Below are 27,282 nucleotides of genomic sequence, written 5' to 3' on the forward strand. Positions count from 1 at the left end.
TCCCAGCAACGGGGCGCGCGGGCCCTCGCGCGGCCACACCGGGCCCGGCCCCACCGCACCGGGAGGGCGAGGGCGGGCTGGGACACGGACACCGCCGGGGCGACAAACTCCCGCCCTGGGAGCGGCCAGCAGCCCCCCGGGGCGATCAGCACTCTCTGGCACCCTCCCAGCCGTCCCTCCGGCCATTCGTGGCTGCTCCGGCCGCTCAGGCGGTGCGCGGGGCAGCCCGGCGCGGCGCGGACAGGCGGTGCGCGGGGCAGGCGCGCGCCGGCGGCGCGGAAGGCCCCTGGGCGGGAGGCGGCGGCACCATGTCGGTGAGCGAGATGTTCGCGGCGCTGCAGGGAGCGCTCGGCCAGGACCAGGACATCCGAGAGGTGCCGGGGCGGGCGGCACGGCGGGCGGGGCGGGCACGGGCGGGGCGGTGCCTCGGCTGACGGCGCGCTGTGCCCGCAGGAGATCCGGAAGGTGGTGCAGGCGCTGGAGCAGACGGCGCGGGAGATCCTGACGCTGCTGCAGGGCGTGCACCAGGGGCCCGGCTTCCAGCACAGTGAGTTCCGCGCCGCCGCCCCGGGCAGCGGAGAGCGGCCGCGGGGCGGGAGTGCCCCTCGGAGCGCGCAGGGGCCCTTCCCGGGGCCTCCTCTCCAGGGTCCGTTCGCTCCCGGGGCCTTGGCCGTGCGTTTCCCGGGAAGAGGAGAGCGCAGCTGGGAGGTTTCAGGCCAGACAAGTAGCAAAGCTGCCGTTCAGCATTATGGACACCGTTCTGTCCCTTTCTCCCTCCCTAGCGTGGTGCTTTTCTGTCTCGGTGCAGAGCAGTGTTCTTTTCCAGCTGTTCACGTCCTGGGCTGCTGAGTTGGCTCTTGGGTGTCCCTGCAGGTGGCTCGCACATAGGATGTTTTACCATCACTTGTTGGGCCTTTGATCAGTGTCCCTGTCTCGTCTCTTCACCACACACCCCAAAAAGCTGTGGTCCTGAGCTGAGGGGGTATTCAGGATGGGCTGGGATGGGGGGGAACACACTTCAGTCTGGGTTGTACAAAACAGATTCTCTCTCTGTGTATAAAATCCGCTTAACACGGCAAAATGTGAAAAGAATTTGCAAGGGCTGAAACAGCAGGACCTGCCCTTGGTGTCTGCTTGAGTGACAGCAGGAATTGTTCTGCAGCTTTGGAGGTTTGGGTTGGCATCAGCCTGGTTCCAGGCTTCTCAGGTGTGGACAGGATGTTTCTGGGCCAGCCTGTTCCTCCAGGCCACGAGAGCAGCTCTGCAGGCCCAGGTGTCACATCTGCTCTTTCTGTCCCCTCCTTTCTCAGCTCACTGGTGCAGGTACTGGACTAAACTGAAAATGTCCCATAAGAGCTGGGGTTTTCCCAGTCAATTAATATCTTGTGAGAAGAAGCAACCATTCTGACTTTGCTGGAAACTCTGGAGAGGAATTTGTGCAAGCCACCCTGTGAAGGGAAACAGAAGCAGCCTCCCCAGGTGCTGTTTTACTCCCTTGCAGAGCTGCTGGTTGTTCTCAGCCTGATGAGGTTCCCCAGCACACTGGGGCTGGAGCTGGAGGCCTGGGCTGCCTCTGCCCTCAGAGAGGGTTTGTGTTCAGCAATGAGCAGCACCACAGGTGTGAGCTGGGCAGCCAAGTGCAAGTTCCATCTGCTGGGAGACCCAGCAGTGCTGGGAATCAGAGCTGTGAGTGGTTATTTGCACAAGCTCAGTTCTCCAGCCTGGGAAAATCCATGGTCATTGTGTGGGGAACAACTTCAGAGTCATTGTCAGGCGTTTAATTGTAGAGGCCCATGTTCAACTCAGCGTATTTGCACTTGGTTTTTAATTCCTGGAGAGACCCGGTCCTAGAACTTGAGGAGTCTGAGAAGACATTTGGAATAGTTAAAGGGAAAAAAAAAACCAAAACCAATGAAAAAAATAAATCCAAAACCAAAAAAATACAAACAAATAAACTAAAAATGAATCAGACAAAAAACCCAAAGCCTTGTCTTATAATTATTACAAAAATAATGAGTTCATGTTTAATAGGTCAGGAGTTAACTTGTGACAGCAGACCTGTGAATTTGTCATCAGACTCAGCTCTGTTAGTAAAACCCTGGGACAGCTGGGAGTTTGATGGGGGCCAGCTTCCCATACCAGCCAGTGCCTTTTCAAATGCCATCTTGGAGAGGCTTCTGGGCTGGAGAGCTGCTCAGGAGGCCGGGCAGGGCAGCGTGTGCTGCATCCTGCTGCTGCCTGCCGACAGGCCGGGGCCACCAGCCCGAGACACAACTCAGTCCTTGCTCTGCAGCTGCAGAACACAGAGGTGGCACCTGGGGATGTGCAAGGGTAGTTTGAATTTGGGGACTGCGTGTGTGTCACTGGGCATTGTCTGAGCCTTTACAGTCGGGAATGTTTCTTTTTGCCTCTGGCAGAATCCAAACACGAATGTGTCCCTTACTCTGTTCCCCCAGGCACGCGATGCTCACATGACTGGGGCAGCCCTGTAGCTCCCAGTGAGCTTCACACAGCTCTTTCATCCTGGCTGCCACATGGAGCACTCCCACGTTCTGCTTCCTGAAGCTTTCATTTTTTGCATGTCATTCTCCCTCTTTTATTTTTTTAAACAGAAATTATGTGTTATTAACAGAAGTGTTATAATCACACTTGAGTGACTCCTAGTAGGTGTTGTTTGCTAAAAACCATCACACTTTCAGATGTAGCTTTTGTGAATAACCGCGGCTTCTGCGCATGAAGATGCAGGAGGGCCTGTCAGGCTGGGCTTTGTGACCAGGCTGTGTGAGAGGGCTGCAGGGAAGCTGTGCCTGGAGCCCTCGGTCCGCCGCTGGCGCTGCAGCGGGGCTGTAACTCTGTCGGCGAACGGGAGGTGGCAGTGGCTGCTGCAGGAACAAGAGATCCTTTCTCTGCAGAGCTGTAACATGCACTGGGCAGGCTGGAACCCAGGCTCTGCAAATACACCGTAAAAGGCAGGAAATGCAGTTTCCTGAAGGGATGTTGCACCTCATGTAACCAGATTCTGATGGATTAGAAAAAAAATTGGATAAGATTTTAATATAGAGAAAGAAAAGTTTTTTCCTTTGACTGTGAGAGTTGTCTGACAGCAGTGCTTGGTGTGTGCTTCCTTTGGGCCAGCTGCTGTGTGCAGTGCTGTTCCATTGCTTGGGATCTGGCTGTTGCTGGGACATCTTGGCTCAAGCTCAAAACAAAGGCCCAGAGCATATCAGACAGCCTGGAATTCCAGAGTCTTTCTGCTTTACCTCTATGGCTCATGGTGTCATCAGGAATAATTCTCAGATTGATTCCAAGTGTCAGTAGCCTATCTTGAACAAGAAAGAAGTTTAAATAGCACAGTCTACACTGGGAAACTGTCTACAAACCTCTGCTGCCTGTCAAATATCCATTTCCTGAGTGTATTCATTCTACAAATGCTGTGCTGTCTCTTTTTCAGTTCCAAAGAAGTGTCAGAAGGCTCGTGAGCACTTTGGTACAGTGAGGACACAGATGGAGTCTCTGAAGACCAAGTTTCCTGCTGATCAGTATTACAGGTGTGCAGGATCACACCCAGCCAGACACAGATATATGTGGGAATTGCTCGGGCATTTGCCATCACTGCTTTGGAATAATGATGAAAAGGTTGATGGGTTGAATGCTTCTTTCTCTTTGAAAAGTAAATTGTGGTAGACAAGTGTGAGGTTTTTATCAGTATAGATAAATGCTTTTGCTCAAGCACTGTAACTTTTCACCAAAAATAGTTAGTATTGAATTTTTCTTCTAGACATTTTCTTTAAAAAGAAAAAGGGAAGCTTAAGAAGTTGGTGTTCTGCTGGAGCTGCCCTTGTATCTGGAAGCAGGGCATTTGCTGCTCCATTAATTTCAGTTAAGTTGTTTGGTCTGGGGTGTTTCTGGAAGCAGAGCTCTAAATCTGTCAGGAAATGGCTGTTTGGTTCTGCAGACACTAAATGAAGTTGTCACCTTTGTGTTCTGTTGCTGCCAGAAGGGGACAGTGCCTGGCAAGAACATTTCAAAGAACAAGAATCTTGTCAGCTCAGATCTGCTGAGGGAAAGCTCTGGCTGTCTGTGGGCAACAGAGCCTGGAAAAGTGTGGGAGCTGAGGAGGTGTGTGAGAGGGGAGAGCAAATGTCAGTGTCTGGTGTGGTAACCTGGGTGTGGAGTTCTGGAGTACCAAGGAGATGTCTTGTAGCTGGTGTCATTTTGATAAACCAAAAATACTGCAAAGTGCATGTGTTAAGGCAGAAAACACAACACACACTGAATGTGTGCTTGTTGCCTAACGCTCCAGTAATAACCATTAATTATTTATACCTTGACCTGGTGTTTCTTCTGCAGGTTTCATGAGCACTGGAGGTTTGTGCTGCAGCGCCTGGTGTTCCTGGCAGCATTTGTAGTCTACCTGGAGTCAGAAACATTAGTGACCCGAGAAGCTGTTGCAGAAATACTGGGGAGTAAGTTAATGTTGTAACCAAAGGGAAAATGCTTGTGACCTTAGACATTGTAGCTTTCAGAGGTACAGGGAAATGGCAGAACTTAATTTCTTCCTGAGAAATCAGTTCCAGAGTTTATCTGGCATTTGATTTCATTATATCAACAAGAAATTCTCAGAGGACGGAAATTGGCAAACCTAATGTTAACAAAAGTACTTATTCATTAATAAGTTCTTAATCAATGAAGGTCATTCATTCAAAGTGTGTAAATGCACCAAAAACATAACAGAAAGATGAGAGCTTGTTTCTCTAACTTCTTGCTTTTGGTATCTAAAAAGTGTGTGAAACAGATTAAATTCTTTGCCATAAAAGAATTGTATCTTCACAGAGCAAAGGATTTGAAAAAAGTAAGGAAAATACATCTTGTATATAGATGTAAATCCAGTTACTCTGTTGGATGTCCAGTTGAGGATGTACAAGATGCTGAATCAAGAACAGAGAGGATGTAATTACATCACATACAGGAAAAGGCTGACTTTCATTATGTAATAGTATTTCATAAATTTGATATTTCAAATTAGCACCAATAAACAAATGCAATTTAAGGTGGCTGGGTTTGCTCATGCTCAGCACCCCCTCATCACTGCTCTGTTTTCGTCTCAGTTGAAGCTGATCGAGAACGGGGCTTTCACCTGGACATTGAAGATTATCTTTCTGGTGTATTAACTCTGGCCAGTGAGCTGGTAAGAAAGATGTGCATGCATGTATTTGGTTTGAAACTGACCTGGAAAACAGAAGTAATGTGTTTTTTAGCTTCCCTGAGTTGTTCCTGGCAGTTATGATACACAACACCTTGATCTGAACTTGTAGCAAGAAGCTTCTCTGCATGTTCCTCAGTGATACTTTTAAGATTTAAACTAGTCATTTGATTGAAAATCCAGAACTATGCTCAACAAAAAGGTAGAGCTAAGTACAAATAATCTGACTGCCAGGAACACAAGTGCTTCATTGGTACAGTAACTGATGGGGACTGCGATGTGATGGGATGTGATGTGATTGATGTGACGTGGCTGCTGTGCTCCTCGGTGTCTCCTCTCGCAGGCCAGGCTGGCAGTGAACAGTGTCACAGCTGGGGACTATTCTCGCCCTCTCCGCATCTCAACCTTCATCAACGAGCTGGATTCTGGCTTCCGCCTCCTCAACCTGAAGAACGACTCCCTGAGGAAACGCTACGATGGCCTGAAGTACGACGTCAAGAAAATTGAGGAAGTGGTTTACGACTTGTCCATCAGAGGACTCAATAAGGAGGCAACGGTTGGTGCAGGCGGGGAGAAGTGAAGGGTGCTCGTTGGAACAGCATCACTGATTACCTCAGATGGTTGCCAATTTAGGAAGTACCTAGAGAAGCCTTCCTACAGTAGTTTAGAAGAACTGCAGCTCAAAGCTGCTCTCTATTTTCTTACAAAAGGTGTAGTACAGGTGTTAGATGTTTTGTAAAATCATGTCTAGATTAGGACAGGAGACTGTTTCCAGTGGAATTCCTCTGTCAAACATACGGTGCTGTTCTCTGCACAGCAGCAATAGAAGTCAGTAACTCCCATGAGCTGAGATTCCCGTTAGTTCTGTAGTGTTCCTTCCCTGCTGCCAGGGAAGTGCTGTGGCTGTGTGCTCACACACCCTCAGAAGTGTGTGCACAGCACTCAGCTCAGTGCAGACACGTGGGATCTTTAAAGAAACATGATGTGTAAATACTGACCTTTCTTTTTAAGACACTTTTTTTCCCTTTTTGTTTCTTAAATTTTCACCTATGTAAGTTGAACAAATTTGCATAGCTGTTTATGAACCAGATCTCTTTTTTAATGGTTTCTGTTAATTGAGAAATTAGTGAAAATACTTCTGAGAATTCCTCTATTGGAACTGGTGTCTTGTACCCTGGCATTTCTCTCTCTCTTCTGTCTCCCTTCTCTTTCTTTCTCTCTCTCTTGTTTTTTTTTCTTTCCACCATGATTTCAGTTACCAGAGAGAGCAAGGTTTTCTTAGATACCTTCTTTCTCTATCTGGTATTTGTTTTACTGGCATGAGTAAATGCAGAGTTTAAAATTATGATTTGCCTTGAGAACTCAGTGTAACCAATTTTTATGTTTTTTTAACTTCCAAGTTTTCTGAATAGAGAAGTGTAAACTAACAAACTGCAGGTGGTGTCTGAGTTGTAACAACCTGTACAGGCCACAGATGTACCTGTATCCTGGGATTAAAAACAAAAAAAAAAAACACCACAAAACTATAGTTTGTGTAGTAAAATGTTTGTATCTCCAGAAACAGGGGAAGTTACTGCTTTCAGGTAAGTATGTAAGATGTTTGCAAACACCAACAGCCTCTTTCATGTGTGTAAGTGGACAGACTCATGCCTCCCCATGTGTTTGTTCTCTTGTCCTAAATGACTTTGAATTTTGCCATTCTCCTACTTATGGTGGTGCAGGAGGGTTAAGGAGAACAGCTGACTTAGGAGGAGGAGGAGGAATTCTTCAGAGGATGAATGGGAACGGTCAAGTTTATGCGGAGTTTGTTTGCATTTCGGTTTCTTAGTTAGGGAGTTGTTTTTTGGAAGAAAATGGTTTCTTGGTTATTTTGGCCAATAAAAGCTGTTCTTTGATTATGGCCACTTGGTACCTCTGCCTGTTGTCTGATCATCTGCTGTTATTTGCTTCCCTTGCTGGGAACCTGTTCTGGAATGCCAGCATTTCAGTTCATCCTTCAGCTGTCCTTGGACAATAATGGAGTTCCTCCCCTTGGCTGTAGTTGTTCAGTGGCACACTTCTAAACACTGCCAAGTGCAAAGTCAAGCTGCAAACAGATTTCATAGGCTTTTTAATTTTATTTTTTTTTAACTTTGAGCAATTTCACCAAGAAAAACAAGAGAGCTATGGAGTTTATCCTTACCAACCCAAGAGGTGGCAAGACTATTTTAAGTACATCTCCTAATCTGTCATGTTTGTCCTCATCCTTTGTTATCTTACCTCACTTAACACGGGGGGATGGCAATATCCCCCTTTCACAGCTGAAGAAAATGAGGGTGTAACTTCCTGAGCCCTGCAGCAATGTAACAGCTTTCAAAGTATTTATTTGTTCTTGCCCTGTGCCAGTGTTTGCTCATTTCTTGACTTAACACTGTGGCAGTGGGAGGAAGGAAGGAGCTTAAGCCAGTTTTGCTGCCCAAATCAGAGATGGGGGGTGAACCAACACCCTAAGGCTGTGCAGACACAGCTGTGCACATCAAGGTCACACAGGAAATTTGTGGGAGCAGGGAAATAGAGAAGGGTTACCTGAGCATCAGTTTGGTGTGTCTTAGGTTAGAGGACTCCTGGTATGTGAGGCCATGTGTCAGGGCAGCTGCTGGTTAAGGCTTTGCACTGACTTGCATCCCAGGTGCTCCAGTTGCATTTGGTCATGCAGCAGGTCTGCTTCTTGACACGGATCCTGTAGGACCTTGTGACCTTGACAAGGAATCTGCACATTTCTCTGTAATGGTAAAATGTACCATTTGATCTAAGTGGTAAGTTGTGTTCCTGTCCCACAGCTGGGAGTAGAGGGAAGAAGGGAAAACTCAGAAGGACTTGAGTAGGGAAGGGGGAGCAGGGAATGGCAGTGCACTGCAGAAGCTTGCTGGCTCATGGTGAATCAGATGCACTTGAACTCTGAACAAGTGACTCCTGTTGGTACTGAATGGACTGCGCAGTGTGTGCTGGCAGCTGGGAGGGGAGTGAGAGCAGGAGCACTGGAGAGTCTGACTCAACACCCAGCAGGCTGTTCCCTGAGCCACTTGAGCCTCAAGTGTGTTCCTAGGAGTGCTCTCTTGGATGTCTTTGTATTCACTAGCTTGTTTGGATTTTTCACATCTTGATGTCATTTCTGTGGGTTTTCTTTATTTCAGTAAAAAGGGTACTTAAATAGTTGATTAATGGCTCTTTATTTATAGCCCTGCCTGTTGAAGCCCAGCAGATCAATGAAAGTGCTGACCTGAAACAGTTCAGGAAGCGGGGGTGAGCAGGATGCACAATAGACCTTGGGGCTGGCTCTTGAACTGGGCTCTGCCTGCTGGAATTGATTAACTGCAGCCAGCCCAGCTACTTCTTTAAACTGACACTTGTCAGAGGACACTTATCACCTCTAGGCTGCCCTTTCCTGGTGCCAGCAAACATCTTTGTGCAGTGAGCTGGATCAAGGAACTGATTTAGCTGAAACAATCTTTATTTTTCAGCAGTGTTTGCTCCTGACCTGGTGCATCACACAGTCCCCTCCATGCTGTGCCAGTGTGTTGGAAGGAGGCTTCTTCCTCTCCCTGCAGTGCCAGCTTTCAGTATTCTCTGAGCTCTAACACTGTGTGGTAAATGGTTTGATTTTTCTTGCAGTAATTTAACTGCTTCCCATTTTGAGAGGATTGCCAAGGATTTTCTCTCTGAACAAATAATTTGCTTTTATTTCACTGCAAACTGAGTGAGCTACAGAGCCTCAGCCAGGTTTTTCAGCCAGCAAGATCATTACACACCAAGGCACTTAAGGGGAGCAGAAAGTGAACGTGGATGATGCTGGGGGTCTGTGGATCCTGACCTGTCACCCATCTACAGTCCATTTTCTCTTCCACTGTCACAGGATGCAGCTCTGCTAAAGAGAGCTGCACTGGATGCAGGGTGCAACTCTACTAAAGAGTGTCGGGGTTGTTCAGAGTCTCCTCCCTGCTGACTTCATGGAGTGCTGTGAAATGAGTGTTTGGATTTCAAAAGGAAGACTCCTACCTGTTTTCTATCTCTTGTCTGTGTGTTGTGGGTCAGGCATGAGTTAGGTAAGATGGGTATCTCCTTGCAGGCTTCACTGCCTGTTTATTGTCACTTCAAACTGGCACTCCAAGTTTGCATTGGTTGGTCAGCACTGGGGGCTTGCCCTGCCCAAGGAGAACATGGCTGTTGAAAACCAGCCCTTTCTTGAAAGGAAGAATACACTCCTTATCTGAGTGCTTGGTCACCTGCACATTCACACTCTGGGTGTACAAACATCTAACCTGGGGAAAATGTAACAGCCTGAGCTCTGCAAGGTACTCTGCTTCCCTGGAAGTCTTCCCAGGGATGTGACTCTGGCACTGCAAGGGAAGTTCCTGTCCTAGGAGGGAAGGCTTCAAGCCACCTGGGCCTCCAGTGCAAACAAATCCTTTGCCTGATTCCATGCAGAGAACCTTCCCTGAGAGGGCTGTTTGCAGGCTGGGTCTTCTCAATTGCAGCTGAAATAATTTCTCAGGGATGCAAAGCCTGCACTGGTGGAGATCACACTGGGGCAGGATTTGAGCTGGAAATTATTATTGTGTTAATCCTTGCTAATGGATCTAGAGCCTAATGCCATCTTTTCAACTCTTTCCAGCTGTGTAACTGCTCCCAGTCAGGCCTGGGCAGGGACCAGTGCTGGAGGATGCTCTGCCTGTGTTCTGATTGCCCCCAAGTGTTGTTCCATCTCTGCTGAAGAACAGGAACTCTGTTCCTATCACTCAACCTTTCCCTCATGTTGTAGAAAGGTTTCCCTTAGGGGATCACCTTCACCTTCCCAGGGGAGGTCTATTCTTTTCTAATGAGTGCCCTTAGGGCTTGCCTGGAGCTTTTTGACTGTACAGTGTTACAGTCAAAACTTCCTTTTTTCCTCATTGCTTGTACCCATGTCTGCTCAGATTGCTCCTCTGCAGCAGCATGTGAGAAATAAGGCAGTTCCCTCATCTGCCTGATCACTTTGCTCCTCCATACTCCACTGTAGTGACAGGTCACTCGATGACAGAGAGCGCTATGAATATTTATCTGATCTCTGGGAGGACAGTTTCCTCTGTTGCTTTCAGTTCCCCGTTTTTCCAGTTTCAAGTCAGAGAATGTCAGCCTAGTTCCAGCTAAATCTTACCCAGTTCCCCAGCACACATGAGAGGAGTCATCACAAAATGAGAGTTACAGCTGCCTCATCCATGAGCCCTGAAGGGATCTTTGACATGGTGCTAGAGGATTTAATTTTTTTTCCCCTTTGAACATGTCAGGGAAAAGCAGGACAGTGTAAGATTCACCAGAATCTCTTGCTGGGAGGAAAAATATTTCTGAGACTTCTGTTGCGTTATAAATTCACATGCAGCGAAGTCAGGAGATCTGAGATGATCTCAAGAGTTTTTTTCAGGATTTGGTGTATACTGAGGTCAATCTCAGTCTCCAATGACAACTGCTTGCTGCCAGACCAAAGCTGGTTTTCCCTCTCAGACGTGTTCTTGATCAAATGTGAGATCCACACTGAGCACCCCTTCCCCATCTGCACTTCTTTCTATGACAACCAGGAAAGTACGAGGACACCATAAAGGAGAGGATCTCTATTCACTAAAGCAGAAGTGTCTGCCCTCTGAGGTATTTGCTTTTCATCTCCACATGTTTTTTTCAGGCTTTCCCACCCAGCCTCGTGACTCATAAAGGAGCTATTCCTTCTTTCCTTGGGACTTGAGGTCATAGAGGGCTCTTAGTCCAGTGTTTTGTTGTCTTGTGTGTCTGCCTTCAGAACTCAAAACTACATGGACGCTAAAAATAAAGACTGTCTTTTGTTGTTTTCCTGGTAAATGACCAGTAAGGCTTATACAAAATCCTTTTTAAAGGTCATTTATGAGTTCTGGTAGATCAAAGGAGTAACCAGCTTTTCTTTTTCCCCTGACAAGGAGTACTTCCAGAAAGGTCTGCTTGTACTACTTGGGTAGGTTCAGTGGGCAGGACTCTTGAAAAGTAATCTTAGTATTGTCAGTCATGACAATGAAAGGCATAAAAATACTACAGAGACCTAGGAGGACGGCAAGCTTGGAACAAATAATTGCTTTCTTGGCTTGCAGACAACCCTTTTCCAAGTACCCGGGGTTATAATAGCATTTTGTCAGTTTGTTAATCAGAAATGGAAAAATACAGCACGACTAATCTCCAAGTCTGCCAAGTAAGATGTGTACATGTGATACTGAAAGACCTGGAACTTCCCAGGAGAGGGATCATCTAGTTCAGAAGGGTGCCTGAGGATTATGGAAATCTACTGCTTTGTCAATGTACTGACACTCTTGCCCTTCCTGTGCTGCCTCACCCCACACCAGAGGCACTTGCAGGGCCTTGTTCCCTGCTCATGTCCCCTTTCAACACCTGTAATTTACAGGCAGGTGAGCAGCTGCACACACCAGGTACATAAAAGTAGCGTGTGTTGGAAGCACAACCTCTGTCCGGTCTGACAGGTTCAGTAATCCCACTGTCGCTTCCCATAGCTGTCCCAGATCAAAGGGCTTGTACTTACTGTTCCTTAGAACAGTAAGTACAACAGGTTCTTTAGAACAGGGCTACAGCACCAAGCACACGTCCTGCTCATAATACCCGGTGATTATTCATGGACCTTCTTCTGGGGAGAGTTTGGTTCAGAGGAAATAGGCCATGATTACAGGAGCCTGGCAGGCAGGTGCTTCCTGTGATACCTAGAAAAACCCTGAATCTGACAAACTGAACAATCAGCCAAACATAAGATTGATGCTAAATATCAGACCTTTCACGCACTTATTGTTCTCTAACCTTCTTGAACAGCCAGGCTGGCTGAAGGTATCTTGATTTAAAGATATGACTGTACAAATGGTCTACTAGTGGTTTCGAGCATGAATTGAGGTGGAGAAAAATCACTGTGATGGAAAGTAATTGAAAACTTTCCAGCAAGCAGAGCTTTGTGGCTGTGAAAACCACTCACTGTTTGGATAAATTGGGCTGTTACTGTACTTATGCCTTCTCTTGTCAGCGGTGCTCCAGAGAAATGAAGAGAAGGTGGCTGTGCCATTGTGGTCTTGGGAGAGAAGACAAAGGTGCTACAAGCTTTTGCTTTTTGCATGTGAGGTGAATGGGGCTTGAAGGCTCATAAATGAGATCTGTCACAACAGCATAAGAGAAATCTTCCTCCAGCAGCTGCTCTGCTCAGGCATCTGTCTCTGTGAAAAAAAAATAGCAAACTAAAAGCAATACCTCATGCTCTTCACTGGCTGCTCAGTGCATGTTTTGGGGGAACAGTTTATTGTCTAGTGATTAGAAAGAGCTGGAGGGAATTCCAGCTCACCTGAGGGAGCCAGGCTGCTGCCCTGACAATCACTTAGACAGCTATTGCTCGCTACAGAGCTCAGCTGTGTGCGGCCACGCCCATGTCCTGGGTACCCTCCAGATGATGCAAATCTTCCCATTTCCTCAAGGACAAGATGAAGCACTAAAAGGCTGGATGGTGCAGAATGAGAGAAAATACAGCCAGTAGCACACCTCAGTGGTGTCTGCCGCAGTGCCTGGAGCAGTGCAACAAGCCCTGGCAGCTGAGGCCGGAGGGCAAAGCACAGGGCACAGTTTGAGGCTTGCTCAGATGCTGGGTCAGTGGTGACTTTACAAGACTAGGGATACCTTTGTGAAGATGTCTTTTGTCTGCCTTCAGTGGTGACCTTTGATACTGGTTGATCTCTCGAGAAATACATAAATGTGCTTGTGTGAATCCTCCTGTGAAATAAATGCCTGTAACAAAAATATTTTGTTGGTAGTAAATAATACTGATTTGCTTTGTCTTTACCCTGTGGGCCTAAAAGAACATTTACAGGCTGTCCTCCCAGATCCATGGACCAAAATTTAGGCTCCTTTAGTTTAGCCTCTAGGCTGAAATCTGGCCTTTGCTGTGTAAGTCACAGCATGACATTTTGCAAAGCAGCGGTCAGTGTTAATGTCAGGCTGAAAAGGTTAAACCCTGTTTGCTTTTTTACCATTGTTCAGCTTCGAGTAATTTCCCTGCTGAGCAACTGAGAGAGGCTGGACCTTATGGAGCAGTTATTTGTGGCCTCAGTTTTGGCTCCAGAGCAAAAGGGTCTGTGCCAATCTGTTGTTGTCTAGTGAGAATTTGAGTAGCAGGTTTGTACCACTCACCCAGTCTCATTTGAAGTAGCCCTGAATTCTGTTCAGGGGATCCACAGAGCAGATGTAGGCACATTGCTCACCTAAATGCCACCCATATGAAGTGAAACACATTTTCTGTAATACAAATATTAAAAAATATCCACCTGAAGTAATTGAAACATAATTATTAAAACATTTTATGTTACTCTACAGTACAATGTAAATTGCTCCTTTCAATTAAATTTTGAAATACACTAGATTACATAATTTAAATAATTGCAAACTCTTAAATTCACTATCAGTGGTAGCAGAGCTGTATTTACATATATTTCTGAGATATTTCAGATGCAGCATTATGTTCCAGTCCCAAAGTCAGTTAAATAACAGACTCTCACTGGGAGTGTGCTGCTCTTCCACAGGTTCTACACATATGTGGGGTTTATGCGTTTGCTCTTTTTTTTTACTCTTTCTTTTTTTTTTTTCTGGCTGTGTGCATGCAGCTGAATCTGAGCAAATTGATACCTACTTGATTTGGATTAAAGATGAAAGGCCTTTCTTTTTAAACAAGTGTTTTGACTGAATATACTGAGGTGAATAATGAGACACAGTCCTTAGGAGTAGTGGTGGAAAACAATTTTTTCCAGCTTTCATCCTCTGTTGCATAATACTGCACCTAATTTTACTGAATACCCGGAATTTACCTAATGCTGATGAAATATAGTCAATAGTGGAAACCTCTCTCATTGTCAAGACTGGCTTTCAACACGATCCATGCAATGGCAAGCATCATACATCATTCTCCTGCAGTGCAACATTAACAAGTTAAATTATTATCCTTCAGCGATCTCCTCGAGTGGAGCCCATCTCTGTATGTACATGAGCCACAAACTATTGTGAGTCCAGAGGTTGGAGTTCAGCACCAGGCTGTGGCATTTGCTTCCAGTGCTAGTAAGAGTCTTTGGGGTCCAGGCTCCTTCCTGTGTTGGCCATGGAGCAAGTTCAGGCCACTGGGTCTCTCGGCGGTCTTTGCATGCGGCACTGGTCAAGCCAAGCCTGCCGGCGCAGGACTCAGGGCCTGGTGTGAGGAGTGCTGATCATGATGTTGGGCAGCGCGTTCCGCCGCTTCTTCCAGGAGCCCAGCTCCCTGGAGTAGCGCCTGATCTGCCTGAACCAGTGGTGAGTCCGTGCCCGGTCGCTGTCCCGGAACACAAACGCCTCCCGCCTGATCTCAATGAGTTCGAAGGTGTCGTCGCAGTCGGGATCAGTGGAGACGATGCAATTACTCAGCCTCAAGGGCTCCCTGAGCAAATGGAACTTCCCATTGTTTTTGTCCCTGATGAGTACCAGCACTGCGTCCTTCACAGGCCCTGGCTCAGCTGATTCCAGGCTGGACTCGGACACACGCTTCATGTTCACCAGGAGGAGGACCTGCATGTTCTGGAACTTCAGGGTCTTGCTGCCTTTCTTCACCCACTGGCCGTCGGGGGGCTGGGCCAGCTGCAGAGACCCCTCCATCACAAACCGCGTTTCCTCCCGCAGCCAACCGACAGTTTTGAGGGCGGTTTCTCTCATCTCGATGTTGATGACTTCCCTCTTCTTCTTGCTGTCCTGGCGAAAGGATCGCAGGGTCCACGTGTTCCCCTCCTGCTTGGTTTTCATGTTGATGTGCTCCAGGTGGGACTCGATGCGGCTCTTGGCCTCCCGCAGGCTGCTGTGGTCTGGGTGGTACTCGGTGGTGGCCTTGATGATTCTGCTGAGCAGCAGGGGGTACTTGGTGACCCTTTGCAAAGGGGCCATCAGGAAGGACCTCAGGTTCATCCGCCGCAGTGCTGTGTTGTCATTCTGGGAGACATTGAGGAATATTCTGCAGGGATTTAAGAAGACAGGATGAAATGGTGGTTGTTCTGCCAGCAGATGCTGCAATCCTAAATGCAAATGAACGGCATGGTGCTGACAGCTGCTGGGCACTGCAGCCCTCCCCATTTTTAGCAACCTTGTGAATTCTGTCTTATTAAAGACTAACAACCATTTCTGCAGCTGTGCTCAGCTGCAGAATCCTGATGAGATGCCTGGGACACTTGCACATAACATCCTAACAGTCTTCTATTAAATCATTAAATAGCAAGGGTGTGATCTTTCTCTGGTACCTACTGACGTAAACATGAGGCAGATACATCAGTTTATATCAGATTGCATTAACTTGTAATGCCTTTCATCATAAGATTATAAAGCATATTAAAGAAGACTTTGGCTGAGCAGTGGAAAGAGAAATTACTTGCCTGACATTGCCCAATAGATCAAGGCTAGGAATGGGAACCAAATTCCAGTCAAGTGTGTCACAAAGTGGCTTTCTGCAGTGGAAATCCAACCCAGGCTCCAGCATGGGGACTGAGAGCTGATCTCAGCTGAGTATTATTTGGTGACAGTTCAGTGCAGTGGTCACTGGGCAGATATTGCTAGCACAAAACATGGAGTGCAGCTGGGGCCAACTGATTGGTACCAGTGGAGATACCAAGGATTGAACATTTTTTGAGAATAAATGACTCTCCTCACCCGAAGAGGGAGCAGTGATAACTGAAGAACACTAGCATCAGACTTTGATCTAGATGGGCTGGCAAAGGTTTCACCTTCAGCCTGCTGCCTTTCTGTCCCCAAAGCCTGGATGAATAGGCTCATCCCCTTTCTCACCTGAGCAACTCCTTCTCCTTCTCCAGAGCATTGAGCATATTCACAGAGGAGGACTGCTGAAGGCAGTATGTCTGAAAGGCTGGCAGCATGTTCACAAATTCCAGGAATATTTCTCCGATGCACACGGTCATCAGGTCATCATCCCCCTGCAAGCAGCAATAGGGCCCTGCTCAGTTAGCTCAGGAGAGGCACAGCCACGGGGCCTGCCTTCAGTCTTATCAGCATGAACTGCTGCAGGATCAGCTGAGCACCAGACCAAAGGTGGAGCTGGGCTCACCCTTCCCAGCCAAAAGGCAATTCCTGCAGGTCTGGGGGGAGTCAGTGTCTGGGGAAGGGAAGGAAAGCTGTCTAACTTCTTGCTCTTCCACATGCAAAGAGCTGTCTGCTCTCCTCCTGTGGTCTCAGCCAGCTCATCAGAGCAAGGGCCTGAAGGCCAGAGTAAGCTTCTTAGTCAAGAGGGTGTATTGTGCCCATGCTGGTGGGGCAGGAAAGCTCCTTATGCAAGGCAGGGTGCATCAGTAGAAGAAGCCATACACAGCTGTAGAGCAGGGAGCAGCCTGCACTGCCTGGCCCCACAGACAATCTAGAGCCGAGCTGCAGTAAACTGCAAGCCAAGGCAAACACAACAAAGCCAGCATGAAGCCAGCCAGCTCAGGGCTGCAAGAGCACAGCCTGGGAGACAGAGCACGCTGAGTTCTGTGCCCCCATGGTCACATTCCTACCAGCATCCAGGCCAACTGGCCTAAAACTAACTCTGATAATGGGAATCATTAAGACCTGTTAATGGGATAAATGAGCAAGACTGCTGATGTCAGTGGCATCACCATAGCACAGTGAGTCCAACACCTGCAACCTGGCACAGAGCTCCTGAAATCTACAGGAATAGCTGAGAGAGTAAGGGACCAGATAGCTGATAGCTGACCATAATCCCGGAGTCCTGCCTCCTCTGCTCCACCTATGCTGCCCCCCTAATACAAAATTTATTCCAGTCTGCCCGGTCCAGCCCCTTTAGAGGGCAGAGGCAACATCATACCTGATCAAAGGCCTGATCAATCTCTTCTTGAAGTATCTCCAGGAAGTTCTCATTGAGGTCAATGAGCTCCTGGATGTTGCTGAAGATGCCCTGGAGCTGCTCCTGGCTGAGCAGCCCAGCCGCCTGCATGGGGAGGTAGAACTCCTCTTTGATGATGCGCAGGTCCTCTCCATAGCTGGCCTCCGTGTTGACGAACTCCAGCACGGACTCCTTGCGCTCCGTCCTGCGCTTGCGGCACTTCTCGCAGAGATCAGCCCGCCTCTGGTTGCAGTTCTGAACATCTGTCTCCACCGGGAGGTCCCTTTCTCCACAGTCGGTGCAGGGACGGTGGGCTTCCCAGGCCTGCAGGGAGCTCAGCGTTTCAGACGCCCTGTTCCTCCACTTCCTGGCTGGCATCTGGCCAATGCCACTGTCTGCCCTCTCCACATCCGCTGACTTGGTGCGGGTGGCCGCAGTGGGATCCAGGTCATCCCGGGCATCATTCACACCAACAATCCCGCTGTCCGTGCTCAAACTGCTGACGTTGCTCCAGTGCCGTCTGGAGCGGAGGGAGCCCCGTGGGGTGCGTCGGGTCTCATCAAAGCTGCCACCATGGCCAAGGTTGGCTTTTGCTACCACTGGACCTGAGAACAGACACAAATCATTACAGGCACTGCCAGCTGCACACAGCTCACCCGAGGAACTCGTGCTGGCACAGCCATGAGTGGCAGGAACCCTGGGGGGACAGCCTGGTTCTGGTAAAGCAGGGCTGTGAGCTGCCTCCCCTGTTTTGCTGCTGAGACTAGTGAGAATCAGAAGTAAACAGCTCCCAGGTGAAGTCTGGGATCTGCCATCTCTGCACTGCCCATACTTGTGAACTCATTTGGACTGCCCCTTCCCCTGCCATCTACCAGTCAGGGACAGAGCAGAGCAGATCCTGATTTCCTGCACACCTGGGTACAACCCAGGATGCTTCCCACCCCTAGTTTTATAGAGTTACTCCACATTTACAGCAGCACAGCAGGGCGCAGCATCTGGCCCATAAGCCCCCGGGTGTGCAGTGTGTGTACCACAGTCTCGCTCCTGCCGGCGCTTCTGAGCGTGCTGCCGCGCTGCAGCCGCGATCTTCAGCTCCAGCTGCTTCCTCTTCACCGAGTCTGTCGGCATCGGGTCACTGAAGTGCGGCCGCAGCCGGCACTCCCGCTGTGCCTTGGCACCGTCCGTGCTCTCGTGGACAATGTCGGAGCTGGATCGGCGACAGGCAGGACTGGGGGTCTGCAAGAAAGGCAAGAAAGGGTTTGGAGCAAGGCTGAGCTCAAAGCAGCACCTGGATTGCAGACACTGGACTCCAGTTGCCAAAGGAGGGAAAAGGAGACTCATCAGTAAAGGGATGGTAAATGTAGCTCTGCTACATGATGACTAAGAAATCTGTCTCCCTGAGTCCCTTTGTCTTGCTCAGCCCTAACAAGTAAGGACCCCTGTCCCTTTGCTGTTGTATAGCTCTGAGTACAGCAGCTCTGAGGGGGTTGGATCATGGCTGTCAAATAACCATGAAAAAGTCAACAGCACAGCCCTGGCTATGTGTGCTCAGGGACCTGAGCTCGCTTGCAGCTGCTCTGTGAAGGTAGCAGGGTCAGCAGTGCAGGGTCAGGAAGTCCAGCCTCTGTGCCCCACCTGCACCAGCAGTTTGCCCAAGGGGGCACTAGCAGGGAATCTGTCTGAACCCCCAGACACACTGGAAGCCAGGAAGGGGTTATTGCTGAACTCCCTGCATGAAATGCAGCAGCACATAGGCAGAGGCAAAAAACTCACTCCTGTTTTACTGAGTGTAATAAAAAAGCTTCTAATGCTTCTAACAGCGTTTAATTGCTCATGGGAGTTTCCCAGATTGCCATCTCCTAGCCTGCCCAGTTCCTACAATGAAGGGATCCTTCAGAGCTTCTAACAACGAAAAAATCCTGAACACATGCATGAGAGGGGAATTCCTCTCCCTTACATTCCCTGCAGGTGGAGTGTCACTGGACGTCTCATTGCTTGGCTTGTCCTCCCAGGTCTCTGTTGCCATGGACATTGCTGGGGGCTGCTGGCTGTCCTCCAGAGGTGGGAGATCAGCTTCCCTCAGATCACACTGCCCCTTGGAGGGGGATTTGGCAGCAGTCTCGGCATTGCAGCTGCAAGGGAAGAAGCAGACTCCATTGAACATCACAGATGCAGCTCTCCTGCTATTCCTGACACAGATGAGACTGAGCAGAGAGCCCAGGTTCAAACAATGGTCTGCAACAGTTCAGGAAAAGTGCAGGCAGGGTTCGTGACTGGTCAGCATGGGTGGCTGTGCTTGTGTTTCAGGGGCTCTAAGCACTGCTCAGTTAAGACATTGCAAATTGGGTAACTACACTCCTACCAACATCAGTCTGGGTTATCAAGTCTTGGCTGTTCACAGGGCATTTTTGTGTCCATAAAACATGAGGTGATCCACAGGGACCAGAAACACTCCTTTCTAAGTAGGCCACATCCATATTTGCTGCTATTTAAGGAGATGCTGCCAACACAGAAACCATACTGCTCATCTGGATGAAAATCACCTGCTATAAACCATAATACTTTGAAGGGATTAGAGGATTAAAAGAGTATTCCCTCTGTTTTTCATCTCATATGATCCCAAGCCCACTGAAGTCACTGGAAAGATACTATCTGTTTTCAGTGAACTCATGATCAGGCCTTTTGGAGCACTTGAGACCTGAAAAGACTGGCAAGTGTCTGTTGCTCTCACTTGGCAGTTCTGGGATGCCCTCATCCACAGCTGTCCAGTGCTAACAAGGGCCTGGCCTGGCTGATCCAGGCAGCCTGTCCATCCCCACGTTCCCCCCTCTGTAGACAGCATCACCCTCCAGACAGACTCAGTCTGCTGCAAAACCACCGACTTGACAGAGTAGTTGACAGGTTGTTGTGTGTGATACTATTTGTGATACATTTTTTTTAACAGGCTTTCTAAGACATCTTATTTCCATGCATAATGAAGCCTGTTGGGAAGAATTTTTTTTTTCTTTTGGTTTACTTAATTTTTATGGACTTGGATTCCTTTAAAAAGGAAGGTTGTGAGGACTGAATATGGATGCTTGTATATACAGGAAGCCAGTGTCTGGTGTATATATGTATAAATATATGTATTTTATGCTTAACAATAATCTCCTGTGAGAAAAATCTGCTTCTTCTTAAGGGCTTCACTTGTGAACTTATGATGGTAGGTCAAATTGCTAATGTGCAATTCCAACAGTGTCAACTACAAGCAAACACATGAGACAGATGGGCATTCTCCTTGCAATGAATGACAGTTGGCTCCAATAACAAACCATCAGCCAATACTAAAATGACTGAAGAGGGAACAAATCTCCCAAAATACAAACTGGCTCTGTTGTCAGGCCAGAAAAGTTAGTTTGCATCTCTCCAGCTGATGCTTTTTCATCTTCCTCCATTACTATTTCCAGGTCCCTGCTGACACAACCAGTTAAAAAGAGTTTAGCTATGGCTATGTGACAATGGCAACAGTGCCAACAGCAGGCTCCTGGCATTTGCTTTTTTGCTGTCTCTCTCCAGGTCTCTACTCCCCAGCCTGTAGAAAGGGGATACCAATATCACTGCTGGCACAGAGCAGTCTGTGGCACTTACAAGGCAGCAGTAAGAGCAGCACAAGCTCACAGCAAGGTTGCAGCCCCCCCATGGTACTGGCCTTGTCTGGTCTGGCTTGAGAGGTTCCTGTCTCCTTCCTCCCTCCTGTCCCCAACCATGCTTGGGGTACCACTCCTTAAGTGTGTGTAACTGCCTGTGTGGCCATGATCTAAAATCAGTCTTGAAATTATATGGGTTTTAAAACCCCTCCCTTATGTATTCTCAGACAGATAATTTAATCTGTGATTCATTGAGCTGTGTGAAGTATGAACAGATCAGCTGGGCAAACCCACGTGAGGGAAGGCACAGGTTAAGGAGCAAGAAAACTCTTGAAGAGGATGTGCCACTGCCAAAAACCACCCTTTCCAAAAGCTGCTCCTGTTCAAACAGCTTCTGGTTAAATAACACAGAAAAGGGACCATGCTGGGGCACAGAGAGGCAATGGGATGCACCCAAGGTTAGTAGCAGAGCTCATAATTGGAATATTATCTTCTTGATCACATCAGCTCCCACTATACAGAACATACTCTCATGAGAGATGCTGAGCTTTCATTTGTCGTTTTCACAGTGCTTCAAGATCATCCACTTAAATATGGGAAGCACTCCAGAGTATTGCTGCTCCTCTAAGTGAAGCTGACAGCAGCTCTCTGCTGATAGGGTCTACAGACCAGATGCCACCACTTATTGTGGTTTCCATAGCCCAAAAGGGATATTTAAAAAGAATCTCCAGACGTGATCTTCAGGGGAATAAGAGCCAATATTACACAGAGAGCTGAGCTAAGGAAAAATGACTGGAGAATGGGAAATTCAACCCACCCCATGGCTGGTCAGCTGGAGGTAAGGAAAGGCAATTATGCAGACCCCACATTGTGTGAAATTAGGTTTCTTCATCCCTGGTTTGACTGGTCTACTTCTTGTCATGATTAGATCCCTCCTGCTTGATGTACTGGCCATGTGGTCTTGGGGCAAGTGCTGCTCCACACACCACTAGATCAGTGTGTGATCAGGGGGATGTGGGAAAAACAGGGAGGATATAAGCAGTTTTGTGGAACAACATCTTAGGGCTGCTCCTTTAACATTTGCCTCTGGCTTAGGAGGAAGAGGGGACATTGCCAAGAAAACAGGATATTGCCCCTTTCTCTAGGCCCCTCCACCTGGCAGAGATCTGTGCTGCCAACAGGTTCACACCATCGCCTGCTCAAGAAAGTCAAGTCCCCTCTGCCCTCACAGAGGGGTGCAGAAGGCGGGACTCCAGCATCTTTCCTTCTGTTGGACTAAATCACTTATTGGGACAGGAGTTGTGTCTGGGGTTGGTGTCAGTTTTTCCTGTTCTCCCCGAGAGGTGATGCACTTGGGCCAACACAGAGAGGACCAGTTCTTTTTGAATGCGTTTTTAAACCTCTGGCTATCAACTCTGAATTTCATGGAAGTGGAGGCAACTGTGGATGGTGTACAACAGGAAATGCACCTGCTTTCCTTCACTGTCTCTATGGGCCTCTTCATGGCTTTATCATTGTCCAAGCCAGCAGTCCTCAGCCCTTTCCAAACGTTCCTGACTCTTTCTGACTAATGGAAACATTTTTGTGCATGCCTTCTCTGCTGTCACCCACCCTCCTGACTTGGTGTCAGTCCTCTGCAAGGGAAGCTGGTATTGTACCCACTGTCCTGTTGTCACCCCACATACAGCCCATCACTCTTTTCAGGAAGTCTTCTTTCTTAGTCATGTCCTTGGCTAAATAGTGCAGCCTTCTGTTGTCACCACGTCCCTCATTTCACAGATACAAACCTGAGCTATTTGCATGTCCTTGTCCTAAACAATCCCCCACTGAAGCAATTTCAGAAAGTGGACTGTGTACAGAAAAGCTTACAGGATTTCCATATAGATAGCAACACTCCTTCCCAGCCAGGATGACAACCTAAGTTAAGGGTATCCAGTGACCCACAAGGGGGCTAAAGCCACCATAATTATGAGACTGACAATCAAATCTTCACTGACAAAATATTAAGTCAATTGACTGAATCTTAAATAATTAACAATTAATTACTATGGAGACTGCTAACTTACAGACAAAACTGCTTTGTAAAGCTGACACTTACCCAGAAGCACTAGAAAGAGAAGACAATTTTAGCTGTTTTATTCTGTGATGCTCCATCATAACATCTCTATCAGAGGCTTGTTGAGCTGAGTATCTGTGGAAATGGGACCAAATCCCCAGCTTTCAGCTAATTTTTTTTGAGACTTAGAAAGAATGTGGCCTGGATGCCAGCAATCATAATTTAGCACCCCAAATGCAGACAAAAATCTCCCACCTCTGCAGTGAAAATCTGAAGTAGTGAATATTCATGGATATTACAGCCCCAGGTGAAAGATAGAAAACTGATACATTTCAAAACAAAGGAAACTGGAGTTTCTCAATGACCAGTGCTTTGGCAATGACAATTACCATTAATTGTTATTCCTCTAAAAACAGTAAGGCCAGGGTGGTTCCTTCCCATACAAAACTACCTTTCTAATACTGGAATCATTGTCATTCACATTTTTAGATAAACTGTCATTTTGGTGTTAATAAAAATCGCTTCATAGATTTTAACAAATCCAACTAGGGAGACTGAACCCATTCACAGAAACAAAAACCACTGTGGATATTAAAAGCACAGAAACCACACATAAAGGCCCTGGGCAGGAAGTGTTTGGAGGCTGGGAGAGTAGTGGGAAGGAAGAAGGAAGATCATATGCACTCCTCCTTTCCTGTACTTGCAGCTTGGGCTCCAGATACCAGTACAACCATTGATCTGCAAAGAGACAGCTGTTCTTACACCCTTACTGCTTGTGCCATTCTGTGTATTTCATTTCACATTCATTACAAAAATAGCCTAATCCATTAAAATGGTTGCATCCCATAACTTTCTCATTTACCTCTTCATCGGATTTTCATACCGTAGAAGAAAAGCACTAAGGCTGGGCTGGACAGCTGAGAGAAGCACTGAGGGCTCTGACACCACTTCCCTTTGGATATAAAGTTGCAGAATTATTTCGACTGTCACTCTGGCTTCAGTCCCACTTAAGTTCTTTCAGATGACTTTCATTCCTGTGGAGAAGTCACTATTATCTCCTCCAAAACCAGAGTCCAGTCTCAGCCCAGGCATTCCAGAAATAAAAAGACTGCACACAAGGTTGATGCCCTGGCATTTCACACACCCATCTGTGGATTGCAGAAGCAGCCAGGAACCAAGTCTAATGCAATTCTTGGCAAATCCAATCATGAAAGCCAAGTGCATGGAAACAAACCACTCCACCAACAATTACTCCTTTTCCCATCAGCCTCATCTCATGATAAGACAGTGATAACTGCTCCAAATTCATAGCTTCTAGAACTTGGCTGATTCCTGCTGTGCCACCCTGCACAGAAAGGGATCCCCATTTCTTAGGCAGGAGGGAGGTAATAAGACTGCAGTGTCCAAAATCAGGATAAAGAAAGCAGTCATGAACATCTTACCCAGAGAAGGGGAAAAACCCTGGATGGAGAAGGAGGAAGGCTCTACAGAAGCATTTTCTCTGGCTGCCTACACAGAGATGGCAGAAGGACAGTATCTACAAGTATTTTCACTCACTGCCTGTGCAGGTCTCCAGAGGGGGTTAAAGACTCGTAGCAGCCATCTCACCCTTGTGTGCCTGCTCACTACACTACTACATGTCACACTATCTAAATTCATGTCCTGCAGTGGTGGGACAGACCCTACAGCTTTCTTCAAAGCAATCATATCAATACTTTGTATCCTTTGGCTGTCTTCCACTTCTAACAGATGCTTTAAAAAAAAAAAAAAAAAAAAAAAAAAAAAAAAAGACATTCTGACAATTTAATACAGAAATAAATGGGTGGGAAACTGAGTGTCAGAACTACTAACAGCTGTTGTCTTTACAGGATTAAGGTGCAAAAAAGGCGAAGTCTAGATGAAAATGCTTTTTGATGTTTAATCCCCCACAAAGTGGAATTTAAGCTGAACAGCTTTAAAGACATGTCCATGTGGCTATCACAAACTCCAAGATGAAAGGCTCTGCCAACAGCACTTTTATGCTACAGGAATTAAATGTACCTATCAGGAAAAAGACCAGATCATTAACAAGGGAACTGCTTTCAGGCGACCCCACAGAGCATGTTACCTTTTCTTAATAAGTTCCAAGGCTGAACCTATGAATTCATCCTTCATTTTTTGTAGCTTAGCTCCATAGCTGGATAAGTCTGTGGCTTCTAACAGCAGCGATGAACAGCAAGAGGACTGGGTTTCAGAAGCCAGTGACTGCCCTGCAAGGTGGAGGACATCATGTAATTGTCTTGTCTCTCCTTTCTGCTGCTCATCACTGAAGATCTGCCCAGCACTGTGTATTGCTCCTGCCTGCAGAGGTGATCGTGGAATAGGACTGGAGCAAATAGGGACTGGTGATGTATCTGGGATGGAGGTCTGGAAGGTTCTGTCCTTCACCTCAGGACTGCTCATTTTGAAACCATCCCATGTGGCTGGGTTTTGGGAAAAGCCAGCAGAGGTGTGGTTTTCATGAAATACATCATCATCCTCCTCTGCAGTGACAGCAGGTTCATTCACAGCTTTGGTCTCTAAAGCTTCTGGACAGACATTCTTACTGTTTTCCTCCTCCAGTGTCTGGTTTGCAGGCAGACCCTTTTTCAAGCAATCTGCTGGCCCACTGCTGTTGTCAGATGAATTTCCCTCCTTACTTCTCATTTGCTTGAACTCCTCAAAGGTGGGTATGTAGAGCCTCCCTTTGCAGTGGCCTTTCTTTTTCTGTCCCAGTGTGACTTTGCCATCTGTTTCCCCACTGTACTGTTCTACGGTCTCTGCTGTTCTGGATTTGCTCATCTCATGGCTTTCCCCAGCAAGCTGAAGGGGCAAATTCGGGGAGCTATTCTGCCTTCGGAGCTGAAGCCTCCTCTGAGCTTCCTGCTTGATGTCTTCTGGACTGATGATCCTGTGTGCAAAGCACAGTCCCTGTCCTGCTGTGAGGCTGTGCCTGAGAGCAGTGTGCTCCACCAGAACCGTGCAGTTCACAGCACAGCCGTTCCTGCACTGCCGGCACACCTGGGATCCAAAGCACTCCTGGGCCATCGGCTCAGGCAGGGCCACCTGTGGGCGCACTGGCTTACAGGGCTCTGCCACCTTACTGCTGTGCAGCCTCAGCTTCTCCTTCAGCTCCTTTCTGGCATCCCCGTGTAGGGCTCTTTCCTGAGCGGAAGGGAAGAGCCACTGAGGCACTTTGGCAAAGGGAGGGAGAAGCACATCCTGTGCGGATCGAGATGTCTGTTTAGCATGGAGAGAAAGGTTCCTCAGAGAGTCTGATGCACTCTGTACTGGGGCCACATCCACACAGCCTTCTGTCCACTGACTGGTGCCTCTATAGCGAAAGATGATCTCGTTATCCAGGCTCCGGCAGTGAGAATACAGCCCACAGTCAGCAACTGCTGCCCAGTGTAGGTTTTCCACACTCCGATACATCCGGTTTTCCACGGGACTGGCCAAACGTGCCTTGCCTGTGTGGCAGGCAAGAGTGTGGAAGTCCCCAGAAAAAATATGAGTGTCTAGGTTCTTTAGTGGATGCATGCTGCTAACCGAAAAATCCTTTAAGCCATGTTGTGCACAGAGCTGATTATTTTGGCAGCTCGAGATCACCCGGCAGTGTTCCTGTCTCTCATCAACACTGATGTATGTCATAGCAAATGCACATGGAGGCTCTAGGACAGTGGCGTCTAGGGGGAGAGGAGGGAGCTGGGGTGTCGCTTAGATGCCAGTCAATGTCCACAGACCACAGACAGCAAAGTGTGCTGCTGGGCACTCACATAAGAGAGCTCTCACATGGGTGGAGTCGCCATGCGTAGAAGACCTGTGAATGGAAGGAAAGATGAGTTACTGAAGCAGCCGGGTGCTGACTCGCAGGATGCAGCAGCAGGTCTGCTTCCAGGGTATGCAGAATCCAACACCAACAGCTTGTGCAGGAGCAGAGCAGCGTAACTGGGCGATGAGCTGTGGGGCTTGGGACAGGGAAGCTTTTTCTTCTCCAGCCAAGCCAAAAGTGGCCTTACACTACTTGTCTGAATTTGGAGAAGTTTTTCCTACCTACCCTCAGTAATTCCCTCACATTAACATTGCTCAGCTCTAGAGACAAATGCTCAGAAGGGCTTGCTGCAGGCTCAGCTTACGCACACAGCAGCACTACGGAGACGGAGGGTTTACAAGAGATAGTGAGGTTCTTTCCCTAAAATGGGGTGCAGACAAGAGTTAAGGGGGATGTTGGGGCTGGGAAAGGATGACATAACTGCAGTCTCCTTGAAGACTCAAGTAGCAAGGAGGAAGAAGAAGGCTAACAGGTGGTGGTTTTGTGCCTGACAGTCACATTGCAGACCCTTATTGCTCTGATTCACCCTTCACAAGGAAGATAGATATGGTTTACTGACTGCATATGGTAGTCAAGCATTGCCAAGGCCTTTCCAGTGCAGAGACAAAGGTATCTTACAGACTTACACAA

At 47.7% G+C, this 27,282-nt stretch overlaps 2 protein-coding genes across 4 annotated transcripts in view; one reads left to right on the forward strand and one right to left on the reverse strand.

The window, feature by feature from the left end:
* Nucleotides 1-28: 28 nt before the first annotated feature.
* TSN (translin) lies at nucleotides 29-7,104 on the forward strand. The gene is made up of 6 exons (XM_041405905.1): nucleotides 29-374; nucleotides 454-547; nucleotides 3,452-3,548; nucleotides 4,351-4,466; nucleotides 5,109-5,188; nucleotides 5,547-7,104. Exons 1-6 carry the CDS (start codon nucleotides 309-311, stop codon nucleotides 5,781-5,783), a joined length of 690 nt encoding a protein of 229 aa, XP_041261839.1. The 5' UTR covers nucleotides 29-308; the 3' UTR covers nucleotides 5,784-7,104.
* A 6,453-nt stretch (nucleotides 7,105-13,557) lies between these two features.
* Nucleotides 13,558-27,282, reverse strand: part of LOC121338515 — a 45,362-nt gene continuing 31,637 nt past the window's right edge. For all 3 annotated transcript variants that reach the window (XM_041409603.1, XM_041409612.1, XM_041409621.1), the window contains exons 3-8: nucleotides 24,910-26,640; nucleotides 19,078-19,252; nucleotides 18,152-18,356; nucleotides 17,103-17,725; nucleotides 16,070-16,215; nucleotides 13,558-15,245 (exon numbers count right to left, since the gene is read on the reverse strand). In XM_041409603.1, coding sequence (XP_041265537.1) covers nucleotides 14,450-15,245; nucleotides 16,070-16,215; nucleotides 17,103-17,725; nucleotides 18,152-18,356; nucleotides 19,078-19,252; nucleotides 24,910-26,471 — 3,507 coding nt within the window. In that variant the 5' untranslated portion in view covers nucleotides 26,472-26,640 and the 3' untranslated portion in view covers nucleotides 13,558-14,449. The remainder of the gene's footprint in view (nucleotides 15,246-16,069; nucleotides 16,216-17,102; nucleotides 17,726-18,151; nucleotides 18,357-19,077; nucleotides 19,253-24,909; nucleotides 26,641-27,282) is intronic.

Source organism: Onychostruthus taczanowskii, unplaced genomic scaffold (assembly GCF_017590055.1).
Source record: "Onychostruthus taczanowskii isolate IOZ18803 unplaced genomic scaffold, ASM1759005v1 scaffold10, whole genome shotgun sequence".
In the NCBI taxonomy this organism is placed as follows: domain Eukaryota; kingdom Metazoa; phylum Chordata; class Aves; order Passeriformes; family Passeridae; genus Onychostruthus; species Onychostruthus taczanowskii.